Genomic DNA, 22,682 nt, shown 5'->3' with positions numbered 1-22,682 from the left:
ATTACCAGAGTAGTATGAATAGTATACAAGAGTAGTTCAGAATAGTACGGCCTTACCTGCTTGTTCATGAGTATATAGATGAGAGGGTTGATAACGGTGCTGGACTTTGCCAGGAGTGAGGGCACCACACTAGCAATGGGTGTGATGATGCCAGGTCGGCCAAACGTAGCCATCATGGCCACCACTCCATAGGGCATCCAGCACAGCATATAGCACACCACCGTGGTTAACACCAGGAAGAGCACGTGGTACTCCCGCTTCCGGGCGGCATTCTTTCGGATTTTCCCCACCTGAGCAAGAGGAGATGTCAGAGAAGACATTTTATGAATGTCAGCGTGAGAGACGAGCTTCACAAAAGAACATGCAACATGAGTTATAGCCCCGTTGTATGAAGCTCTCATCTATTTATTTTTCTCTGTAGACTCTTTTCATGTCTACAGCAGGTATGCAGCACTCACACAACACAAATACAACATTCCTGCAGAACATAAGAGTTATAGAAAATACAGCACATCATTTTGCAAGTTTGTGTGAATTCAGGTCTGGCAAAAGGCATAATTGCAGGAGCACCCTGGTTATGCTTGATCACAGGAGGGTTAGTAGGCCTTAACACAGTACAGTTCTGATCTCTACTGATCACAGTGCCTCCCTGTTGTCCTGACACAAATGCTGGCAGTGTAATACATGAACTGTGAATTGAATTAAGAATACATGAATTGTGTGCCATATTTGCAATATAGACTATTAATTAGAACAGTTTTTTTGAAGGAGTGTCAATGTAATGATCATTAATGACACATTAATTAAATATTACTTTGCTATGAAAAGCTTGAGCTTTAATGATTAAGGTGGCATTGTTTATTAGGGCCTCTTGTTACAATGTATGCCAGCTTTTGTGTCACTTTAAGCATGCCACCTACCCTTCAATGAAACCCATACAAAGTTATCCTGATTTTCATCATTATGTGTCTACATGATTCATGAAAGCATCAGCAAGCGTGTGAAGGTGTGAATCATTGGTCGGCATCAAGACTCACATGTATTTGTGTGTGTGTGTGTGTGTGTGTGTGTGTGTGTGTGTGATGACAGCCTGGTCTCAATCAGCCGTCGTACATATGTATACGAAAATCTTGAAGATACAAATTCGTAACAATTCTTACTAAATCAAGTGAAATTTTGGTATGGCATTATTAACCACGCCCATAATACAACGTGAGTCAACGTCTGTCTCCTCCATATTCCGCCATATTGGATTTTTTTATCTCCCATTCAGTTCCATTGTACCAAAATGTTTGTAATAACTTGTGTTCTGCGTCATGAAATGCAGTTTTTCTGTTATATTCTTACAATTTAACATTGATTTCTCGTTAAAAATGCAATCATAACACGTTTATTTTACATCGTTTGACTTCACGAAGTGTGTTTCTTCTGTCTCAGTCATATTGGAGTTTTTGAGTTCCCCATCCACTTGCATTGTATCAAAATGTAGGTAAAAACCTGTGTTCTGCTTCCTGAAATACAGTTTTTCTGTTATATTCTTACAATTTAACATTGATTTCTCGTTAAAAATGCAATCATAACACATTTATTTTACATCGTTAGACTTCACGAAGTATGTTTAATCACCATTCACTTTGAATGGGGTGACGTCATCCGTTTTGTTGTACCAAAATATGTGTAATTAATTGTGTTCTGCTTCATGAAATACTGTTTTTCTGTTATATTCTTACAATTTAACATTGATTTCTCGGTAAAAATGCAATCATAACACGTTTATTTGACATCGTTAGACTTCACGAAGCATGTTTAAGATCAGCATTCACCTCCTCATTCACTTTGAATGGGGTGACGTCATCAGTGACCTTCGACCTTTTTCTGCTTAGATTTTTTTTTAAACTTACCGAGAAGTAGACACTGCACACTGTAAACCTCGTTATTGTAACTGAATAATATGTCTTAGGGGATTTGCGAGGTGTATGGGCCCATAGACATATATATATATGTCTATGTATGGGCCAGCTATGTTAGCTGCGTGATTGGTTGTTGACCTGTCAATCTCACTTTAAACGTTTCCGTAACCACCATAGACAGACGCCCCATTGACTTGCTAGCGACGTACACGCGTTTTTACGCCATTTTGTACAGGTAAAGACTGGCCTGTAACAAGGAGAAGGAGGAGGAGCTGTGTGTTTTTCTGAATAAAAAACACTAGCGTTTACATTTCTCACCCGATTTCACTGAGTCCTTTTTATATTCAGAGGTTTATGGTCTACGTGAAGTAGCAGAAAAAGTTTTGTCTCCATGTTACTTCTCTCTCAGTGATGAGGCCCACTTAACGATGAGATTGGAACGGTGCGTTGCCGCACGTCATGTGTGAACATCATGTGTGAACAAGGAGAACAGGAGGGGGCTGAGCACACAGCCCTGGGGGGTGCCTGTGTTGGTGATCACTGTGGCTGAGGTACGGTCACCGATTCTCACCACCTGTGGCCTCCCCGTCAGGAAGTCGAAGATCCACTTGCACAGGGAGATGTTAAGTCCCAGGTCCACGAGCTTGGAGACGAGTCTGGAGGGGATGATGGTGCTGAATGCTGAACTGTAGTCAATAAACAGCATCCTCACATACGTATTCCCTTTGTCCAGGTGGGAGAGTGCGGTGTGTACGGTGGGGAAGATGGCATAGTCTGAAGACCTGTTGGACCGGTGCCATCTTCCCCACCGTACACACCGCACTCTCCCACGTGCGGCAACGCACCGTTCCAATCTCATCGTTAAGTGGGCCTCATCACTGAGAGGGACGAGTCAGCCTACAGAGGGGAGGTTGATACCCTGACAACATGGTGTCAGGATAGTAACCTCACTCTTAACATCAGCAAGACTAAGGAGATGATTGTGGACTTTAGGAGGCGGCAGGAGGTGGAGCATGCACCCCCCTACACATCAACGGATCTGAAGTGGAAAAGTTCAGCTGCTTCAGGTTCCTGGGGGTGAATATCAGCAATGATCTCACCTGGTCTGACCATTTTTTCTGCCGTGTTCCTGATTGTTTCCCCTCCCCTATTACCACCTCTAAGGAGACAATTGTATTGTTCTTGCACTATATAAATTTATTGAATTGTAGTCAGTGGTTTAACAGCCTTGGTCAGTGAAGGAATCATTCATATGAAGAAGAGGTTGAAATGATGATGCTTTTATGTGCATATATCAATATCACAAGTCAATATCAAGCCAATATCAATATCAAATCTAACCTCTCGAAAAAAAAACTGTAACCCTATCGAAAAAGGACATAGTAGTGCACATGACCACGTAACATGCTTCTTGTGTATTATTATTCCTCATAGTCATAATAATAAAATTAGCAGATTTTGTTAAATTTTTTCCTCAATGATGGTCAAATAATAGTAGTTAAAAATGCACTATTTCGCTAGTTTAGATTTATTTTCAGTATTTCCAAGTGAATGAAAAACAGTGAGCGTCTAGCAGCGATTATCATAGACATGCATGTATGTTTATACAGTATCCATGGCGATTATAGCTTACTATCGAGATTCTAAGTAACATGGAGACAAAACTTTTTCTGCTACTTCACGTAGACCATAAACCTCTGAATATAAAAAGGACTCAGTGAAATCGGGTGAGAAATGTAAACGCTAGTGTTTTTTATTCAGAAAAACACACAGCTCCTCCTCCTTCTCCTTGTTACAGGCCAGTCTTTACCTGTACAAAATGGCGTAAAAACGCGTGTACGTCGCTAGCAAGTCAATGGGGCGTCTGTCTATGGTGGTTACGGAAACGTTTAAAGTGAGATTGACAGGTCAACAACCAATCACGCAGCTAACATAGCTGGCCCATACATAGACATATATATATATGTCTATGGGCCCATACACCTCGCAAATCCCCTAAGACATATTATTCAGTTACAATAACGAGGTTTACAGTGTGCAGTGTCTACTTCTCGGTAAGTTTAAAAAAAAATCTAAGCAGAAAAAGGTCGAAGGTCACTGATGACGTCACCCCATTCAAAGTGAATGAGGAGGTGAATGCTGATCTTAAACATGCTTCGTGAAGTCTAACGATGTCAAATAAACGTGTTATGATTGCATTTTTACCGAGAAATCAATGTTAAATTGTAAGAATATAACAGAAAAACAGTATTTCATGAAGCAGAACACAATTAATTACACATATTTTGGTACAACAAAACGGATGACGTCACCCCATTCAAAGTGAATGGTGATTAAACATACTTCGTGAAGTCTAATGATGTAAAATGTGTTATGATTGCATTTTTAACGAGAAATCAATGTTAAATTGTAAGAATATAACAGAAAAACTGTATTTCAGGAAGCAGAACACAGGTTTTTACCTACATTTTGATACAATGCAAGTGGATGGGGAACTCAAAAACTCCAATATGACTGAGACAGAAGAAACACACTTCGTGAAGTCAAACGATGTAAAATAAACGTGTTATGATTGCATTTTTAACGAGAAATCAATGTTAAATTGTAAGAATATAACAGAAAAACTGCATTTCATGACGCAGAACACAAGTTATTACAAACATTTTGGTACAATGGAACTGAATGGGAGATAAAAAAATCCAATATGGCGGAATATGGAGGAGACAGACGTTGACTCACGTTGTATTATGGGCGTGGTTAATAATGCCATACCAAAATTTCACTTGATTTAGTAAGAATTGTTACGAATTTGTATCTTCAAGATTTTCGTATACATATGTGCGAACAGGTTTTGGAGATCACGTTGGTGATGAAGGTGAGTTTGTGTGTGTATCGTATTCAGTCGTCATCCATGAATGACTAGGCAGGTCAAATATAAATTCCGGAGCACGTCTCTGATACTGCGAGAATGTGTAATAGGCCAGTCAAGTGCTCCAAGAGTACATCCAGTCACGCGTTCAAAGTGGCAATCCAAGGCATGCAGTTTTAATGTCCTGCAGTATCCTCCTGTGATTTCACCCAGAGTGTTAGTATAAAAAAAATCAACACATGACTTCCAATTCAAGGGCACGCAGGTAGACAAACACGTCATCCACCATTGGAGATGCTGCTCCCAAAGGTCTCCTACGTGTTGCCTCATACGCTTGGGTATGAATGGGGGATGAACCAGGGGTGAGAGCCAGATCATTTGTATTCGGTTGGTGAATGTGTTTGTGTGTGTGCGTGTGTGTGTGTGAGTGCGTGTGAGTGCGCTCGCGTGCGTGTGTGAGTGTGTGTGCGTGCGTGTGTGTGTGTGTGATAACAATCAGGAATTAAAGGAGGTTCTGTCATGTCTTTCAGCTTTTCTTCATTATTCTGCTCTCTCTATCGCTCTGCTCTTATTTATGGCTCCCTTTCTTTCATGAAATTGGTCATTTAATGCAGGTTTCTTTAATAACCTCATAATTCTTTAGAGTTTCATCAAGATTTAAGACTTTATGAGAAACATTTTCCACTACCTCAGTGACGTATGCTGATTCATGTTTTTTGTAAACACCATCTCATATATCATTCAGACCACTATCTGATAATATCTAGTAAACTTCAGCTTATGTCCGCATATGTCTAAGCAAGACATACACTATTACTATTGCTATTTGCATGACACGACCTACTTAAAAAAACTAATATAATTTACTAAGGCCAGTTCCCTAAAACAAATGATAAATTCAACAGATTTATCAGTCAGACTAGTTTCCTCTATCAGTGATGGTAGAATATAGGCAGGATAATAAGATGTCAAAACAACACAAACACGTATCATAATGATTTTTTTTTTCATGTTCATGTATCGTTCTTAAAAACATTAGCAATTAAATAGACCTTTCGTTCAGCTTTCGAAAGAAAATGCCTCCACACTGTGCATACCAACTCCTAGCACCATAAGGGATTTTGTTACAGATGAGACCACACTACACATTGTAGAATCGTCTTTCTGTAGAAATAGTCTGAAATGAATTACAAATAATACAAATGCACACCCTTCTCTTTCAAATCTCTCTGCACCTCGATGACTAATGTCCACCGTTCCTTTTAGTTGACTGATCCCTGTCCCACAAGATAATCCACTACATCAGAGAAATACTCCAGCTATGCATTTAGAGCATGTTACTTCACTTACTCTACCCCATCATAAATTGCATCTCCTTATCATACAGAGGAGACAGGTAAATAAGGATGTTTGCTACTTGTTATTCTTAACACCTCAGAGCAAACATGTGGCTCTAAGCTATTTTCCGACAAGATATCAAAAGCAAAAAGTAAAACAGTGTGAGCATATTTTAAAATGCTGTTGGCCACCAGTTACATTCCTGTGGTATATTCAACACTTTTATTTTGTTAATGTACACATAGAGCAACTTGGCAACATGTATACTACTTCTACATGAAAAAGGAATATCGTATATCAGTGTAGGCTTACATAGGTATGCACACTCGAACGAGACTGAATGCATTAAAATCACAGTTCAGAAAGTGAAAAAGAACATGAAATAATAGGTAACTGTGCTAATATGGCCTGTGTGACCAGAGGAACATATGCTCTTCAGCAAGGAATGTTAAGTCATAAAATCTAACCCAAGGGTGTATTGTTGTGAGAATGTTACAATAACAACCTAATTGGGGTAGATCTTCTTGTCTGAAGTCTAATTATAAGGGCTGAGTCTGAAGCAAGGGCTACAGGGCTAGTCTAACCAAAATGCATATCCTTATTGCATAGTAACCTTGCCAACAGACTAAATTACGTACTTCAGGGGCATGTCCTAATATTACAGTTACCATATTCTAAAATGTCTTTAATAGCAATAGATTTGTATCTGGATGCACAATAGATGGTAAGCTAATATTCCATTCTCCAGTGAAAGCACATCATTTAAGAACAATACTATTGCAAAAGCAATGGTGCTGCACAAACAACTGAGGTTAGGTGAAGAACTGAAGTCCTGAACCTGTCTACTGGCACACCTACACTATGAGTACAAAAAATGGTGAGACGAAAGTGACTGCTGAACAAATTAACGAAGCATATTTACAAACATACAGTAAGTCTATGAAGCAGCTGTTGTGTCTGAGGCAGCTTGTGCCTAAACTCTTGACCCTGTGTTTGGTGACCTTAAATATAGCAGTGATGAGGGTTTACAAAGTATGTATGGTTTGCCATTAGGTTTTTAGCTATATAGCAACTGCACAACACATTCAAAAGCAGCCCTGCTTCTTAACCTTCTTAACGTCCATGGCCCACAATGACAACATTTCATACAAGCTAGCAGCCATGGTATATTTCTTAGCGACAGCAAATTACTACATTTAATTAAACCCAAAATCTGACTTGAATTTGACCCAAAATCTCACAGTTGCGATGACATAAACACTGTCAACTTGACAACAGGAAAAGTGTAATAGATACAACTCCCCAGAGAGAGGTTCTTTTACGAGGAAGGGGAGGATTTCAGCTAACGTAAAGAGAGTGAAGGTAGGATCAGTAGATCTAACCCCAAGTGCATTAGGTGGCGACAGGGGGCTGATGGTAGTCTGTGAAGATAAATACTGGGCTAGTCACCCTACAGAGCAGGTTAGTGGTTGTTATCAGATGTCCCGCAAAGTCAAAGGAAAACCAATGATTTCCAGCCAAAAAAATTTAAATTGATTCTGGAGGCTCCATATGTGTGCAACTGAATAAGGGAGACTGATTGATATCAGACTCGATATTGTGAATAACTTCAGATGTTTTTAATTCTGTCTCTTGTTTGATGTTCTCCACAGCATCAAACTGAATTAATACTGTATCATAAGACTCAGGAGTCCAAGACTGACAAATCATTAGTTTATTAAGGAATTTCCCTCAAACTGTTCCATTTGTACACTTGTAAATTTAAGACTTTATTTGTGTCCATCACTGTCCATGTCCAACAGAGGAGGATAGAAATTATGATTAAATATTGGATTACAATGAAACATTGTCAACTGACAATCTTCATTGGACCACATCATGATTAAATAGAAAGTTAAATATCATTGTCATTTCAGTTCTGTGTTCCCTCTTTTAGCACATTTTCCAGCTTTTGGACACCATCAGAACTGATAAGACAGTGTTGAACCTTTCAATCCATTTTGAACAAATTAAAGTAAATCCAACAGTAGAAAAGTAACATATTTGAGTTATGACAATGAGTACAGAAGTTCATGTCTTTCCACAGAGATTTTAATATTCACCCGTAAAATGTCATGCAAAGAATCCTGAGACCAGTGGTGTTGTGTTTAATTTGTTGCCCGGACGACCACCTCAGACTCATTAATGAATTAACTCTGTTCAGGCCTCAAACTCACAAAAAAAGATTCTATACAATAGAACTAAACAATACAGCAAAACTGCATTCCCCATCTGTTGCTAAGGTAGACCTTTCACTACCAACAACAACCAAACAAGTTAGCTTTAGCTTCTGATGCTGAGACATTTGCACCAGAAAGAGGAAGCCAGGGCAAAGCTGACTACTGACCTGAGCTACGGTTCTAGATTATTCTGCCTGATCCACGTAACACCACCTCTTATGCAACTACATCAAAGAGGAATAAGCGTACAAAGAAAAAAAAACAGGCTTGGACATGTTTAGCGTCTCTGACCACAAGCTAGGGATTAGAAGAAAATGTGAGCTATTTGCCGACTCATTAGGCCATTTCAGGTTGGTCATTTGGCTAAAATGAGCATCTCAGCACACTTGAGTGAGCGCAGCTGGCAGCGTCTAAGTAGAGAGGGCATCGCAGAGGCAAAAGTGGTCAAACTACATTGTTAAGTGGACCTTTGAGTGCTCTACTTGATAGACAGGAAGTTGCTTAAAATACATCCCCACAGACTACTCATCAACTAATTTGAGCTCAAACTATCGTATAACAGTAGTAATATCCCTTTTATGAACTTAAATGATTTTGGCCACAGGCCAACAACATTTCAAGAAATAGACCCCTTTACCTTGATCATCACATGATCTTGCAGAAGCACTGCAATCCGTTAAAAAAAACATGCTACTCAAGGTACAGAAGGCTAGAGAGGTCAGTTGCATTATCTTGAGATCACAAAAAAAAATTATCATGGTCTTGTTGTACACCAGAAAAAAAAAACACTGATCTGTCTACCCTTCAGTTGAGGTATGTGGTCCCATTTCAAAATTTTGTGACAACAAATGTAAACAGACCTATTGATTAACTATTGATACTGGTTCTGGCTAAACATTTTGTCCATAAGTACTGTGCTGTTGAGAAATCCCTCACTGTATTCACTGTATTACCTGCAAATTCACTCTGACTACCAGTGCTTTGGATCAACAAACTGGATCCAAGACACAAACACACACACACACACACACACACACATACAGACTTACCTGCTTGACAGCATGCAGCAGCCTACTGTAGCAGTACACCATGATCAACACAGGCAGTCCGAGGCAGAAAATGAACAGGCATATGATGTAGGAATGCGACGCTGTTGTACGTAGCGTCCATGACACAGAACAGCTGGTTCCTGCTCCCTCAAGACCATAACTACTCCACCCGAGTAAAGGAGGCACTGTCCAGAAGAGAGAGTAGAGCCAGATTCCTCCAACAGCCAGCAGCGGCCTGCGGTAGTTGGGCCCCCGCTTGTGGTAGACTGTCAATGTGCTGTAGCGGTCGTAGGAGAGCACCACCAGTGATATCAATGACACAATGCCTGATGGAAGAGAAAAACATGGTTGGGAAATGTCAGAGGAGTATCTTTATATATAGATATATATATAGATATATATATATATATATCATATGTATATGCATATGCAGCCTATAAATGTGAGAGGAGTACTGTATTTTCCCGACTATAAACCGCATATAGATAAACCACATTACAGCATTTTATGTGATTTTTACAAAACAAACCCGTGTATTGACCGCACCCGTGTATTTACCAGTTTATTCAATGTTACATCATCCTGTTAAGTAAAACTGAATGCCATGTAGTTGTAGTGCGAGCGCTACTAGCCATTTAAAGTTTCATCGGATGGGCATTTCAAGCACACACACACAAGCAAAAATGCTTCATCCTCTCCTAGTATGTACACACACACCTCATTTCCACTTACAGTGAAAACCATGCATTAATTAAGCATTGATTTAAGTGTTGTGATGATGTTGTGTGGGTATGGACACTAAATGTTTCAGTCCAATCATTGATAGTTCCCATGGGAACCACTGAATGAACATGTTCACTACATTGGTATCAGAGCAAACCCTTGCTCCACTGATGTCCCATTATTTCTCTCAGGATTGATTAATGTCTATGTGATGTTACAATCTCCTCAAAATTACAGTCGGAAAAGGTAGAAACCCTCAGGGTGCCTGAGCAGCTTTTCACACGAGTTCATGTTAACATGAGTTCATATCAACACATGCTAGCAGTTGCCAACTGTGAAGATGGTTCCATAAGCACGAGATAGATATGGTTAAAAAAGCTACGATAGGTCGAAACCCTCTGGGTGACTGTGCAGCTTCAAATTAACATGAATTAATTTTCACTTCATATTAAAATTTGTTCACACGCTGGCAACTAGCAACTTTCATGATTTACATACCTCTGGCGGAGGTTCGAGCTCTGTGACATCCAGTTAAATAGGCTACAGTTAGGTGGAGATACACACACACCAGTTTTTTTATCATTACGAAAGACTGAGTGTGAATGAAAATGTGTTCCATCCCATGTTGTTTTTTACCTGATACATTAGTGGGATTCGTATGCGAAAGAGAGAAAGAGACCCATTCTACCTGGCAGAGTTACTGTGCGTGTTACTAACTTACAGGTGATAAAATGCATTCCCATGTATAGAACGCACCCAAGTATTAACTGCAGAGATGCAGACATTTTACAAAATCCATTTATAATCCGGTAAGTAGTCAGCAAATTATGGTATGTGTATGTACAAATGTATACGTATATGTATAAATCTAAGAGTGTATGTATATGTATACATGTAATAGGAATACACACATGGTAATATTGTGCTCTAAAAGCTTTTACATAACCACCGTTGATCAATTGGCCTCTGTCTTAGAATCTTGTTTAAGAATCATAGATGCAATACTGCAAAATGACAATGCATTACTCACAGATGAAATACGGATCCTTTTTTGCAACCATTTTATATCACACAAACACAAAATGCCAGACAAAAAATGATCTATGGTCAGCTTGCACACTAACCCATGATGGGGGGCACAAGCTACTGACGCAGTTGTAATTTGTAACCACCCACAATACCCCATTTAATCACTGGCCAGACTACTTGGATGAGTAGTCTCATGGCATTATGTGACTGTATGTGTACATACACATGTATTTGTGTTTAGGTACAGCTAGGCTGTTATATAAGTGCCCCATGCTCCCGATCCAGTGGCCTCTCAGTATGTAAGATAAGTTGTTACAGAGAAGTAAAAAAAGTACAAAAGTAAAAAAAAAAAAAGATTCCCATTCATCACCACGGGACTGAACTGCTACAGTGGACACATTTTTGTACTACCAAGAACACCTGACTTCCTCCACAAGCCGTGACCTTTCTTATCCTCTTACTCCCCTCCGCATTCTCTGCACTCAAAAACACACCCAGCTGGATGGTACAAATGACTTCACAATTCTCCAGTTTCTCCAGTCCATTAACCTCTGTAGTGGGCTAAACATAGTTTGCCCAGTAAAAGAGAAATCTCCGCGCAGAGTCCAGTGTTGTTCTGGACTTGGTCTGGATATGGGCTGGATTATAACACATTACTAGTATGTACTTGTACTAACACATTACTTTCAAGATATCATTCAAGACATAATAACCAAAATGAAAAAAAACCAATGTCATCTGGAGTCCATACTTGGATTTCAGTGCCCACATCTCTAACAGCCCTCATTATGTGAGATCAGTCTTCATGGGCTCTTCTCGCACCACACATACACTGACACATATGAACTGAATGACTTTCCAGTTACGCTATTATGCAATTGGGGGCAATGAGATGTTCAGACCAGACTTAATAGGTTCAGGCCCCCAATCGGAGGAAAACATGAGTTTCCCTTCCTGTCCCAGGACACCGGGCTGAAGGAGACGACCCCGTACCGCAGCGTAGGATGAGCAAATTGCCCCGCATCAATATAACATTACAGAACCCCTCCAAGGCAGTCTCCGCAGAGTTGTCAAAGTAGACCAAGGATGTTTCATTTCGCCATCAAGAGACCACAACACAGGAAGACACATTAAATAAAATAGTAGTTCGAGGGGGGCAGAGGGGGAGGGAGAAACATGAAGATGTGGAAGTGGTACAAAAATAATAATAAAATAGGAGCAGGATAAGAGAGGCTCTCTTCCTTTCAGACGGTGGCAACTAGTGCCACAATGAGCTCACCTGCGTCCTGTGGTTTAAGTGCCTGCTGGGAAATCTCTGGGGTTGATAGATCAGTCCACCCTCAGAAGCCATTAAGTTCATACCAGCGGTGGGTGTATTAATAGGCTACTGATCCTGATGGGGTGAGTCGGTGGGATGCATGATGCAAGAAGACAACGAGGCACTTATGTTACACAAGGATGACAAGAATGAATATCGCAAAACATAGAGACGGGCACACCTGATGGGATAGATTTTGCTCTGGTAATGTCCTTAAAATTCACACACAAACACACAGAGGGAGGGAGAGAGTTTTCCTCACTCTTGCCTCTTTCCCTTACCCATGCTAAATGAGGCACGAAGACTGGTAAATTGTATCAGCAGGGCAGTAATGTTTTGCTCCAACAAGCAAATAAAAATCCTTTTAGACTTCCTCTGATAACACAGAGACTTCACCACAGAAAATTCCCGTATGATGGGTTATTCTACCTTCTTCTCACATGCAGATTCTCTCTCTCTCTCTCTCTCTCTCTCTCTCTCTCTCTCTCTCAAACACACACATGCAGAGAGAGTGAGAGAGAGATACACACACACACACACACACACCTTGTCCTGATTGCAAGCACTTGAATTACTGGGTGCACAACTCATGGAAGAAAACGCTGTTAGCCCCATCATTCATTTCCCCCCTTTGACTGTGTAAACCATTCACAACCTCCAGGTGCAAAAAATTATCCTGGAGCTCAGAGGAAATGTCTTGCCTTTCACTGGCTGACAGTTCTGAGGCTATGGTGCTCCACCTAACCTGGCCAAATTACCCAAATGGGCTTTTTCAAGCTTGACCAAAAGGTTAAGTGCAGTTCCACATCTTCTATTCTTATGTAGGGCACAAATGTCCCTTATCTCTGCCACAACACAGAGAGACCCAAGACAGCTGTGGCACAGCTGATAAACAAGCTTTTGGGAAATCAATTAATTGATCACCAGAGCTACGGATTTGTGTTTTTCACAGTGTGACCCATCTTAGACTGTGGCTTGATAGTAGTGAATTCTGAAATGCAATTTAGTGTACAGTATTTAGTGTGTGTGTGTGTGTGTGTGTGTGTGTGTGTGTGTGTGTGTGTGTGTGTGTGTGTGTGTGTGTGTGTGTGTGTGTTTTGAGCAGGTGATGAAAGCGGTCATTTGTTTTAGGGCCTAACAAACGCACCAGGAAAAAAAAACAGATCCTATTTTTAGATGTACCTTATGTTAGCTATATGTTTGCTGGATTTGTTTGCCTAGCACCTGCACCGCCGAATAGGTACACACATTCTCACGGTGTAGGTATGCTCTGGATCATAGAAATAAAACACATCTAGGTCAGGTGTTACCAGAGCTTATACTGGATCAATTCTGACAGGCCTGACATTCCTATTAAGAATCCTATTGAGAGTCTTCTTTGTTTCAGAAGCATGTTCCCATGCACCCCCGGCAAAGGAGGATGAAAAGGCTGTAAAACTGTCAGTACTGTGTAGACTGTGTAGCCACATGCTGTTCTGGTAGGTTTAGCAACTGCTTTCCCTTTCTTTACTCTTCTAAGATACATTTTGAAAAATTTGAGAAAAGTCAAATACTTGAATGCATTATTAAACAAGAAATGAATTACTCACAAATTGAAACAATTTTTTCTTTGTTATTTGGCAAGTAGCCATTATGAACACCTCAGGCAGCTTCATTTAAAGTCGCTCTCACACATTTGATGCTGCTAACTTAATCCCCCAATACAGACAAGTATTAAAAAGCCCCCCAGAGTTATGGGTACATTAGAGTTGTCCTCTACCAGTTGAAAGAGATCCGTGCTGCTGGCCAGACTACTTGGCAGACTACCTTTTTCTCACAGGTGTCACTCTGATGATGTATGAGCAGCATTTACTAAACACAGCACGTTGTCAAAACTGATAAATGGGAATATATCACATGATAGACAGACAGACACACACACACACATTTAAAAATCAATGGGCCAATACCTATAAACCAGGATATTGGTCCTTGGTCCAAACAAGCTTTCTATTGCCAACAGTGTAGTTTTACTTTATCACTGCCATGGGGGAGTTGGGCTCTCTCTCTGTCTCGGCCTGTCTTGTATGTGTGTGTGTGTATCTGTGTGTGTGTGTGTGTGTGTGTGGGGGGGTGTGTGTGTGTGTGTGTGTATCCCTCGGTGGCCGTGTTTACACTGGCATTTTATTTAATGTCAAACTATGTGGCTGAATGACAAAATATGTCATTAGCAAAAAGACAGGGAGCCGTGAGATGGCGTGTCTCATTTAGCAGTGAAGGCATGATAAATCTACTGACGGAGCAGATAGATGGACAGGTAGATGAAACAGAAAAAAAAAGCAGAACCGAAAAGGCAAAGGTCATAGAGAACCAAAAGGCAGAGGGGCTCTGATGGACATTATTGATCCTGATTATTGATCCTCAGAAACATTCAAACACTGAACGGACTGAAATCGCATTATCCGTTTCATGTAAGCACCTTAGTCGGATCGTAGTCGGACCGCACATAGTCGGACTAACACCCCTGGATAACTCGATCCGATCCAGTTGATAGTTCGACTATTGCGGCATGGAACGGTGAATTGGATAAGGAACTGGACTTTGCGTCTTTGCGCATGCTCCCTCTCTCCCTGCCAGGTCGTGACCCGGAAGACGAAAGAGGGATAAGTTGTCTCAACTGTTCATACTAATGACACAGTTTTTTATGAATATCCTGCAGACTGTCTCACAAGCTTATTCTTGTTGATTATGAACAAACATAACAGAAGAGGTCCGAAGATATGAGCACCTTTACAACCCCTCCTTAAACACGTATAAGGACGTTCCACATTTTATTTGCTTAAAACAACAGCAGTACTGTCAAATCAGCTGTCACTCGGCTATTACCTGACCAAGGTTCCATGGCAATGTTCCGAAAGCCCATTTTTCCGACAGCCCGCTGTTCCGAAATTGTGAGTACAGCAACGTGAACCACTATTGCCCACATGCACATCCCAATGAATCACACAATCATAAACATATAAATGCCTTTATTTCACAAGCATTAACTTGAATTCAGAATATTATTATACACACATGCATTTGCATCGCGATGATACAAAAATATTTGTATGATTGCCAACACATGCATGCTTTGTCAGTGCTTGACAAGATCTGCGTAATGTCCTGCGACAATCTGCCGGTGATTTCCTTCGCATGAGTGGTAGCCTACCCCATATTCAAAACCAGAGTAGGCTAAGTTAACAAATATTGCCTAGGAAAAGTTATATGCGTGATAGCCCGGTGAGTGTCTCCACTCTGCTGTGCAAACGAAATGCTTTGAGTGTTTTGTGCCAATTAAAATATTTCTAAATTTTGCCAGGGGGACTATTTTTCGGAATATTGAGATTTCGGAATATCGGGCTTTCGGAACACTGGGCCGTCTCCCCTGACCAATACCTGCCAAACTCGGTGATACTATTCACAACTAATTTGTCCTTCATTTTATCAAATATGATGAAATTTGGTATTGTGCCCGCGAGGCACGCGTGAGTTTAGTTGTGTTCAGTTATCTGGCGCTGAAAAAAACCACAAATAAGTACTGTCAAATCAGAAAGCAAATCAGCTGTCACTCGGCTATTACCTGACCAATACCTATCAAACTCGGTGATACTATTCACAACTAATATGTCCTTCATTCTATCAAATATGATGAAATTTGGTATTGTGCCCTCGAGGCACGCGTGAGTTTAGTTGTGTTCAGTTATCTGGCGCTGAAAAAAACCACGAATAAGTACTGTCAAATCAGAAAGCAAATCAGCTGTCACTCGGCTATTACCTGACCAATACCTATCAAACTCGGTGATACTATTCACAACTAATATATCCTTCATTCTATCAAATATGATGAAATTTGGTATTGTGGCCGCGAGGCACGCGTGAGTTTAGTTGTGTTCAGTTATCTGGCGCTGAAAAAAACCACGAATAAGTACTGTCAAATCAGAAAGCAAATCAGCTGTCACTCGGCTATTACCTGACCAATACCTGTCAAACTCGGTGATACTATTCACAACTAATTTGTCCTTCATTTTATCAAATATGATGAAATTTGGTATTGTGCCCGTGAGGCAAGCGTGAGTTGAGTTTTGTTCGGTTATTTGGCGCTGCCCTCTAAAGACAGAGACGTGACAGGTGGATCGAGATATTTTCCCGTAAATACCTTTACCTAAATACCTTTATAGACAACATCGATCATACACTCCCATTGCACTCAAACAACCACACTCAAACGAGGAGATATCGTATCAATTAGCCTATTATGTATTGTATTAATTGCACAGAGTTCCAGTGGCGCATGCAGCCGTACGCACTGCTACGCGACGCGAGAAGAAAAGAAATATATCATGAACGCATATTTATTAAAATGGGGAAACTATAAAATCGGAGTACAGACAACTAATGCCCAGCGTTGACGATGCAGATACAGAGCTGGAAACAGCTAAATGAGTTACGCAGTGAACTTTATCAAGCCCTGGAAAGTTCGGCAAATTTCTACCCAAACATTCATTGCGTCCTGAAGGTCTTGTATCTATCTATGAAAAGACTGACTGGACTTGCTCTCATGAATATTCACACAGATTTGGAAATCGACAGCGAAGAAGTACTAAAACAATTTGATGCAACTGGCAGAAGGGCAATGCGTTTAGGCTGTAACCCATTATTTGCGCGCGTGTGTGAATGTGCGTGCGTTTCTCTCGCCTTTTATCTTTCACCTTTGAATAATGTAACTTATAAACACATCGGCCCGGCAGAAACAAACAAACAAACAAACAACCCAAGAGGCAACACGCATTTCTGGACCGATGAACAGACGCGATTCATGCTCAATCAACTGTTGTTGTTATTGGTAGTGGTGAAGAGGTCAAGCGGAAAGGGCTGTATCACCACTAGTTGTAACGAAAACAGCGCCACCTATCGTATCGGATATGACATGCTTTCGGCCAATGATTCGATTTATTCACTGCCATGTATATTGGGATAATAGCACCTACCCTCGAAAGAAAGCATAGTCCGACTAAGCAAAGATTCAAATTATACCATCATGTAAACACACTGACTGTTCTCAAGAGCTCTGGGTGTGGATGCTACAGTCCACTTAATGAATAACCTGTCAGAGTTGTTGAAATAAAATAATGCCCATGTTGATAATATATCATAAAAGTAAGGGATAATGGATGACACAACACGCGGGGAGCAGAAATTATTACACGTTCAAGATGGTAATGCTGCCACGATGCACCTCGAAATGCATTCATTTCTGCTATCCGAATACCGTGAATCCCATTATCCCACTTATACCAACCAGGGTTTACACACTCTATGTTAAGAGTTAAGTTAATTTGCAGACATAATTTCTTGTTTGCAGTACTACTTCTTTCTGCCACACATCAAGTCTTTGCTTAATTTACAGGACAAACTGCTGTTAATAGTTGGATGGTTGCTATGGCCAAAGCCCAGTTGTTAGTTCTAAATCGATGGTTGCTATGGTTAAAGTCCAATACAGTTCCATACCTCTCGTTGCCAAGATAGCATATCCCAGCATTCTGTTGAGCCTTAACGGTGCATTCACACGTATGCAATGGAGGCTTCAATGAAAACGCTTCCCAATGGGGTGATGTCATGCGTTGCCCAACTGAATTGTGGTTCCATTGCTCAGCTTTGCTTGCGTTGCTTGAGGTAGAAAGTTGAGAAATGGTTGTACTTGTACATGTATGTCATTTGTTTTGATTTTTTTGCTTAGATTGTTAAAACGTTACCAATGTAAAAACCCTGTTAATGTAACTAAAAAATACATCTGAGCCAACTTTCTAATGTTATCAAGTTAGCAAGGTAACTACTCACAAAATAAACAGCTTGCTAGCGAAGTTACACAGTGGTCAGCTATTCATAGCCGTGTGATTGGTTGTTGACCTGTCAATCTCGCTATAAAAGGTCTGTGTTATCAACACACCCCCAAACCCAGCATCAAACGTTAACACAAGGCATACATGTGAAGGCACTGTAACTTTGTAAAATCAATGGTCCTCAGTAGAGGTGCCTGACGTGAAACTGAAGAAGCCCCAAAATGAATTTGGATATGGGGGCGTGGGAAGGCGGTGGTTGTATTTATATGATACAGAGGATTGACAACGAATGTGTAGTGGTGCTGTCATGACTGTATTAATGTAGTTTATCACAGATCCCTTTACCCACAATAAAAGAGAAACTGTATATACTGTATATATATATATGAACTGTATATAACAAAATACTATTCCAGGTTTCTTACTGAGCCAGGTGTGTTGCACAACAGCAATATTTGTCTGTAAAACGTAAGGTTAGCAGAGCAACAAAATCAGTATAGTTGTAGCCTAGCCTAGAAGATTGTTTGCAACTAAGCATTACAATTAAAACACAGATTGATTAAATATCAACCAGTAGGGGGGCACTGTGGCATGAGTCAATAAGCCCCCCATTTACGGGCTCCAATGCCCGCAGGGACACAGGTTCGATTCAGGCCTGCTGTCGTTTCCGGATCCTCTCACTTCCGGTCCAAAATACTTCACTGTCCTATCCAAATAAAGGCTAAAAAGGCCATAAATAAATCTAAAAAAAAATTAAAAAAATCAACCAGTTTGTTTTTTTGTCTTTGTTAACTGACCTGGACAAATAGGCTAATTGGCTTGTTAATGTCCTCAAGCTGTCCCCTTCAACAGTAAGATAGCTTAAGTAGCGTCTTGAGCTGCAGCCTAAGGAACCTTGTCCTTTTTGCACAACTGATGTCTCGTCCATATTTCTCCCTGTCATTTATTCCAGTTATTCATAAGGCATCGTGGCCATACAGATGTGAACAAGAAATGTATCAACATATTACTATTTTATTGACGCATGTTTACAATGGCAGTTCACTGACTAAACTCAATAGTCTTCATTTTAATAGTTTGTCAGTTCTTGGTATGACAGTAATTCTGATCTGATTGGTATGAAGACGATACCAGGTTGGATTCCCTCGTCCGCCCACTTACAATTTGCTGTATGTTTTCATGGAAGCCAAACATTCATACACAGCCAGTGTGTTCTTCTGTGCAGTTCTTTCACAGTCCAGTCACATTGCAAAAGCTAATTTTAACTTCACAATGAACTTGTTGGATTTACTTCACAGAGTTCAGGTAGCATCGTGTCATGGCCACCACAAGTTATGCTGCCCAATTGCCATGTCCTCCATTATCACTTACATAAAGTTTCCCTGGGCTGACCCTCTGGCTCTCTTTAGGGTGGAGAGGCTCTTTTTTTTTTAGATGTGCAGAGTTCACTGCTTGTGACTTGCACTGTTATGTTACAATTTGGCTTGTGACTTGCACTGTTATGTTAATCCAGATGAGGGCAGGGAAAAATATATCTACATAAGTCATCTTTGCTCTATACATTCATGATTATCTGCCTATCCTCTATCACGGGAGAAGCCACAACTGTGTCTTACAATTGACCTACACATACGGTAAAGACCACATGATCTGTACATTTTCTTTGCAGATATATTGATTCACATAAGCCTACAGCTGGGAAACAATTCCATCACAGGCAAGTCTAACTGCTAAACCTCATCTGATATTCAGTGGGAGTATGTCTCTTATCCAAACCCATGGTCTCATTCATTGTTGATGTTTTAAAAATAGCCTCTGCTCAGCATGTGTAAAATTGAATATGCTTTCACAAAAATGATGTTCATCGTACACTGAATGGAAACATAATGTGGTCTTGGTTAGTCATATAGGAACACACAGAGGGCTCACAGGAAGTTGTGTAAAAAATGTTTTAGAAATGGTTATGCAACAAGGGTGGGAAAGAGGCACTGTGACCTTCTGTTAGATTCCAGCTCATGCTGTTTCATGTTAGGGGACTTGGGGGACTAACACAGTGTCTATAGGGTTTCATCTTTAGTTTGTATACGTGCTGTCAAAATAGAGAGGAGGGGATATGGATGGGAGGTGGGGGGGAACAGAGAGGCACGCTGTTTACGCAATGGCTGGAAGCTGATTAGTATTCCCTGTCTTAACACACATTCCTCTGGCTACAGACGTCATACCTCTGCACTGTGACCCCTGAACCCTTTCTTAGTGGCAGTTTGGGTGGCACACCCTATACTTAAAAATGTATCAAAGGACAGAGAGATAGTGAGCCAAGAATAAAGTTTGAGATAAAAGAATGGAGAGTAACCGAATGACAGATTGAGACAATGACAGATTACCTCGGTTTAATAATATAGATAGTGGCTGAAAGGGAGAGATGGAGAGAATAAGAAACAGAGATAATTAGAGGAAATAAGTCCGGGAATATTAAGCTAGACAAGAAAAAGACCACAAGACAAACAATTCAAGAGCCGTTTAACTTCTGAATTTTAACTTCACAGTTTAGCAACCAGAAATTGGATTTTCTGTATCCTTTCCAACATATATTTCCTAGAATCCTTTCAGCTGTAGGAAAAAAATGTTTTTGTTTCATCAGCACATGAAAGTCTTAGCTCACTGCACTTCACTAACTTCACCTGCTCTCCTTTATTTCTGATTGATATTGATATTTTTTTTTTTTTTTTTTTTACAAAAAAACCCCTGCCCATCCAAGTGTCTATCACAACTTTAGACAAGAATAAAAATAAATTAACATTCATAGAAAGGACTGTATGCAAACACACCATGAAAAGATCCTTGGTTTAGACACACGTTAATCAGGGGTAAGACCAACTGGGGCAGTCTGTTTGTATTTGTGTGTGAAATAATGAGTGAAACACAGGCTAAGAAACAGTTACAGAGCATGATTTAAATGCAGAGCATTACCTAAATCTGGTTAAGTGGGCCAGAGCCAGTGGTATTTACCAAAGCAGATGTGGTTCTGTTATGTGATTTCCCTTGGCTGTCAGAATGACGAACACCTGACAGTGTCCAACATAAATTGGAATGGTTTACCCTTCAGAAGTAGCTTACAGTGAATTGCGTGTGGTGGCTGGTTGGGTATTCCAGAGTTACTTCAAGCCTGCAGTTATTTTTTTTTTTCATCTGTATCCATGGCATTCCTGACTATATGAGGGGATTGTGATGGGGGTTGGATTCTGCTACCTTCACCTCTTCACAGCTTGATCTCATTTCAACCGAATATCTCTGGCTCAAAATGGCCAATAAATCTCAGCACTTTTATCTAATCTCGGGGGCTGGTCCACATAATGTAACTAACAAGTAGTTGACTTAGAAATGCCGTGGATTTGATGAGAGAAAACTGAAGATTAGGCTATGTACTATGTGCATAATTGAATGTTGATATAGCTCAAATGACTGGGCATTTTGACTGAATGCAATGTCTTCAAAAACAGACAAATGAAACTATATCATCCAGTAAATCTCAAAAATATTACATTGTCCTGTAAAATTCTATGTGTAGATGTCCGGAGCCCCCCTGGTAAAGGTGGGGAAAATACTATGGCAAGGCCACCAGTTACTAAGGCGTGACCACAAGGTCAACAACTGATGACCACAAGTTAGTTAGGCGCGGGAATGTAATAACTATATGGTGGCCATTAAAATGTATGGCCACAAAATACGGAACCTGTTGCTTACTAACGAAATATATCGTTGGGGCTGCATGTAAATGCCAAATGGAAGATTGGCGTGTTCCGACAGATTTCCTGTGAAAACATTGTTATACTATAATATATATATATACTATAATATAACAGCTCTAACGTTTGTTGCAGTTGAATGATTTTAGCAAAGAACTTGATGGATTGCTGGTCTAATGCGTAGGGTGTCAGTTTATTGTCTGTAACAGACCAGAAGCACACACAACGCACTATGATGGAGAGAGAGAAGGAGAGATTAGGAGATATGGTCCATAGTGTAGTTTCTCTTCCCTGTTGGCCTTGTCTTCAAAGGCTGCGATGTCTCCTCTATGCTCCTTGCTCCATTCTCTCACCTCACATAGTGGTTGGTGTCTCTATGAGGTACTTTCTCCAACAAGTTATAGTAAGGTAGAATACACAACTTAGCATAATGGGTGTGTCTTGTTCAAGGTGTAAGGTGGGGGCGTGATAGGAAAGGTGAGCAGAATGATGTGTCTACCTAGATATGAAAGCTGTGAATGTCAGCAGACAGGGAGGGGCTTGCTGACCATTTGTGTGTTAATGAAGGTTGCGTGAATGTGATATTTCCTTGTGGGGAGGAATTCATATAAGCTGAAAGT

At 40.4% G+C, this 22,682-nt stretch overlaps 1 protein-coding gene across 1 annotated transcript in view; it reads right to left on the bottom strand.

The window, feature by feature from the left end:
- tmtops2b (teleost multiple tissue opsin 2b) overlaps nt 1–22,682 on the bottom strand; it is a 35,639-nt gene that overhangs the window by 9,164 nt on the left and 3,793 nt on the right. The window contains exons 2-3 of the mRNA XM_031584852.2: nt 9,386–9,711; nt 57–290 (exon numbers count right to left, since the gene is read on the bottom strand). Coding sequence (XP_031440712.1) covers nt 57–290; nt 9,386–9,711 — 560 coding nt within the window. The remainder of the gene's footprint in view (nt 1–56; nt 291–9,385; nt 9,712–22,682) is intronic.

The sequence above is a fragment of the Clupea harengus genome, chromosome 2 (genome assembly GCF_900700415.2).
Source record: "Clupea harengus chromosome 2, Ch_v2.0.2, whole genome shotgun sequence".
NCBI lineage: Eukaryota > Metazoa > Chordata > Actinopteri > Clupeiformes > Clupeidae > Clupea > Clupea harengus.
The sequence above is the reverse complement of the archived record's forward strand: the minus strand, read 5'-3'. Positions and strand labels throughout refer to the sequence as shown.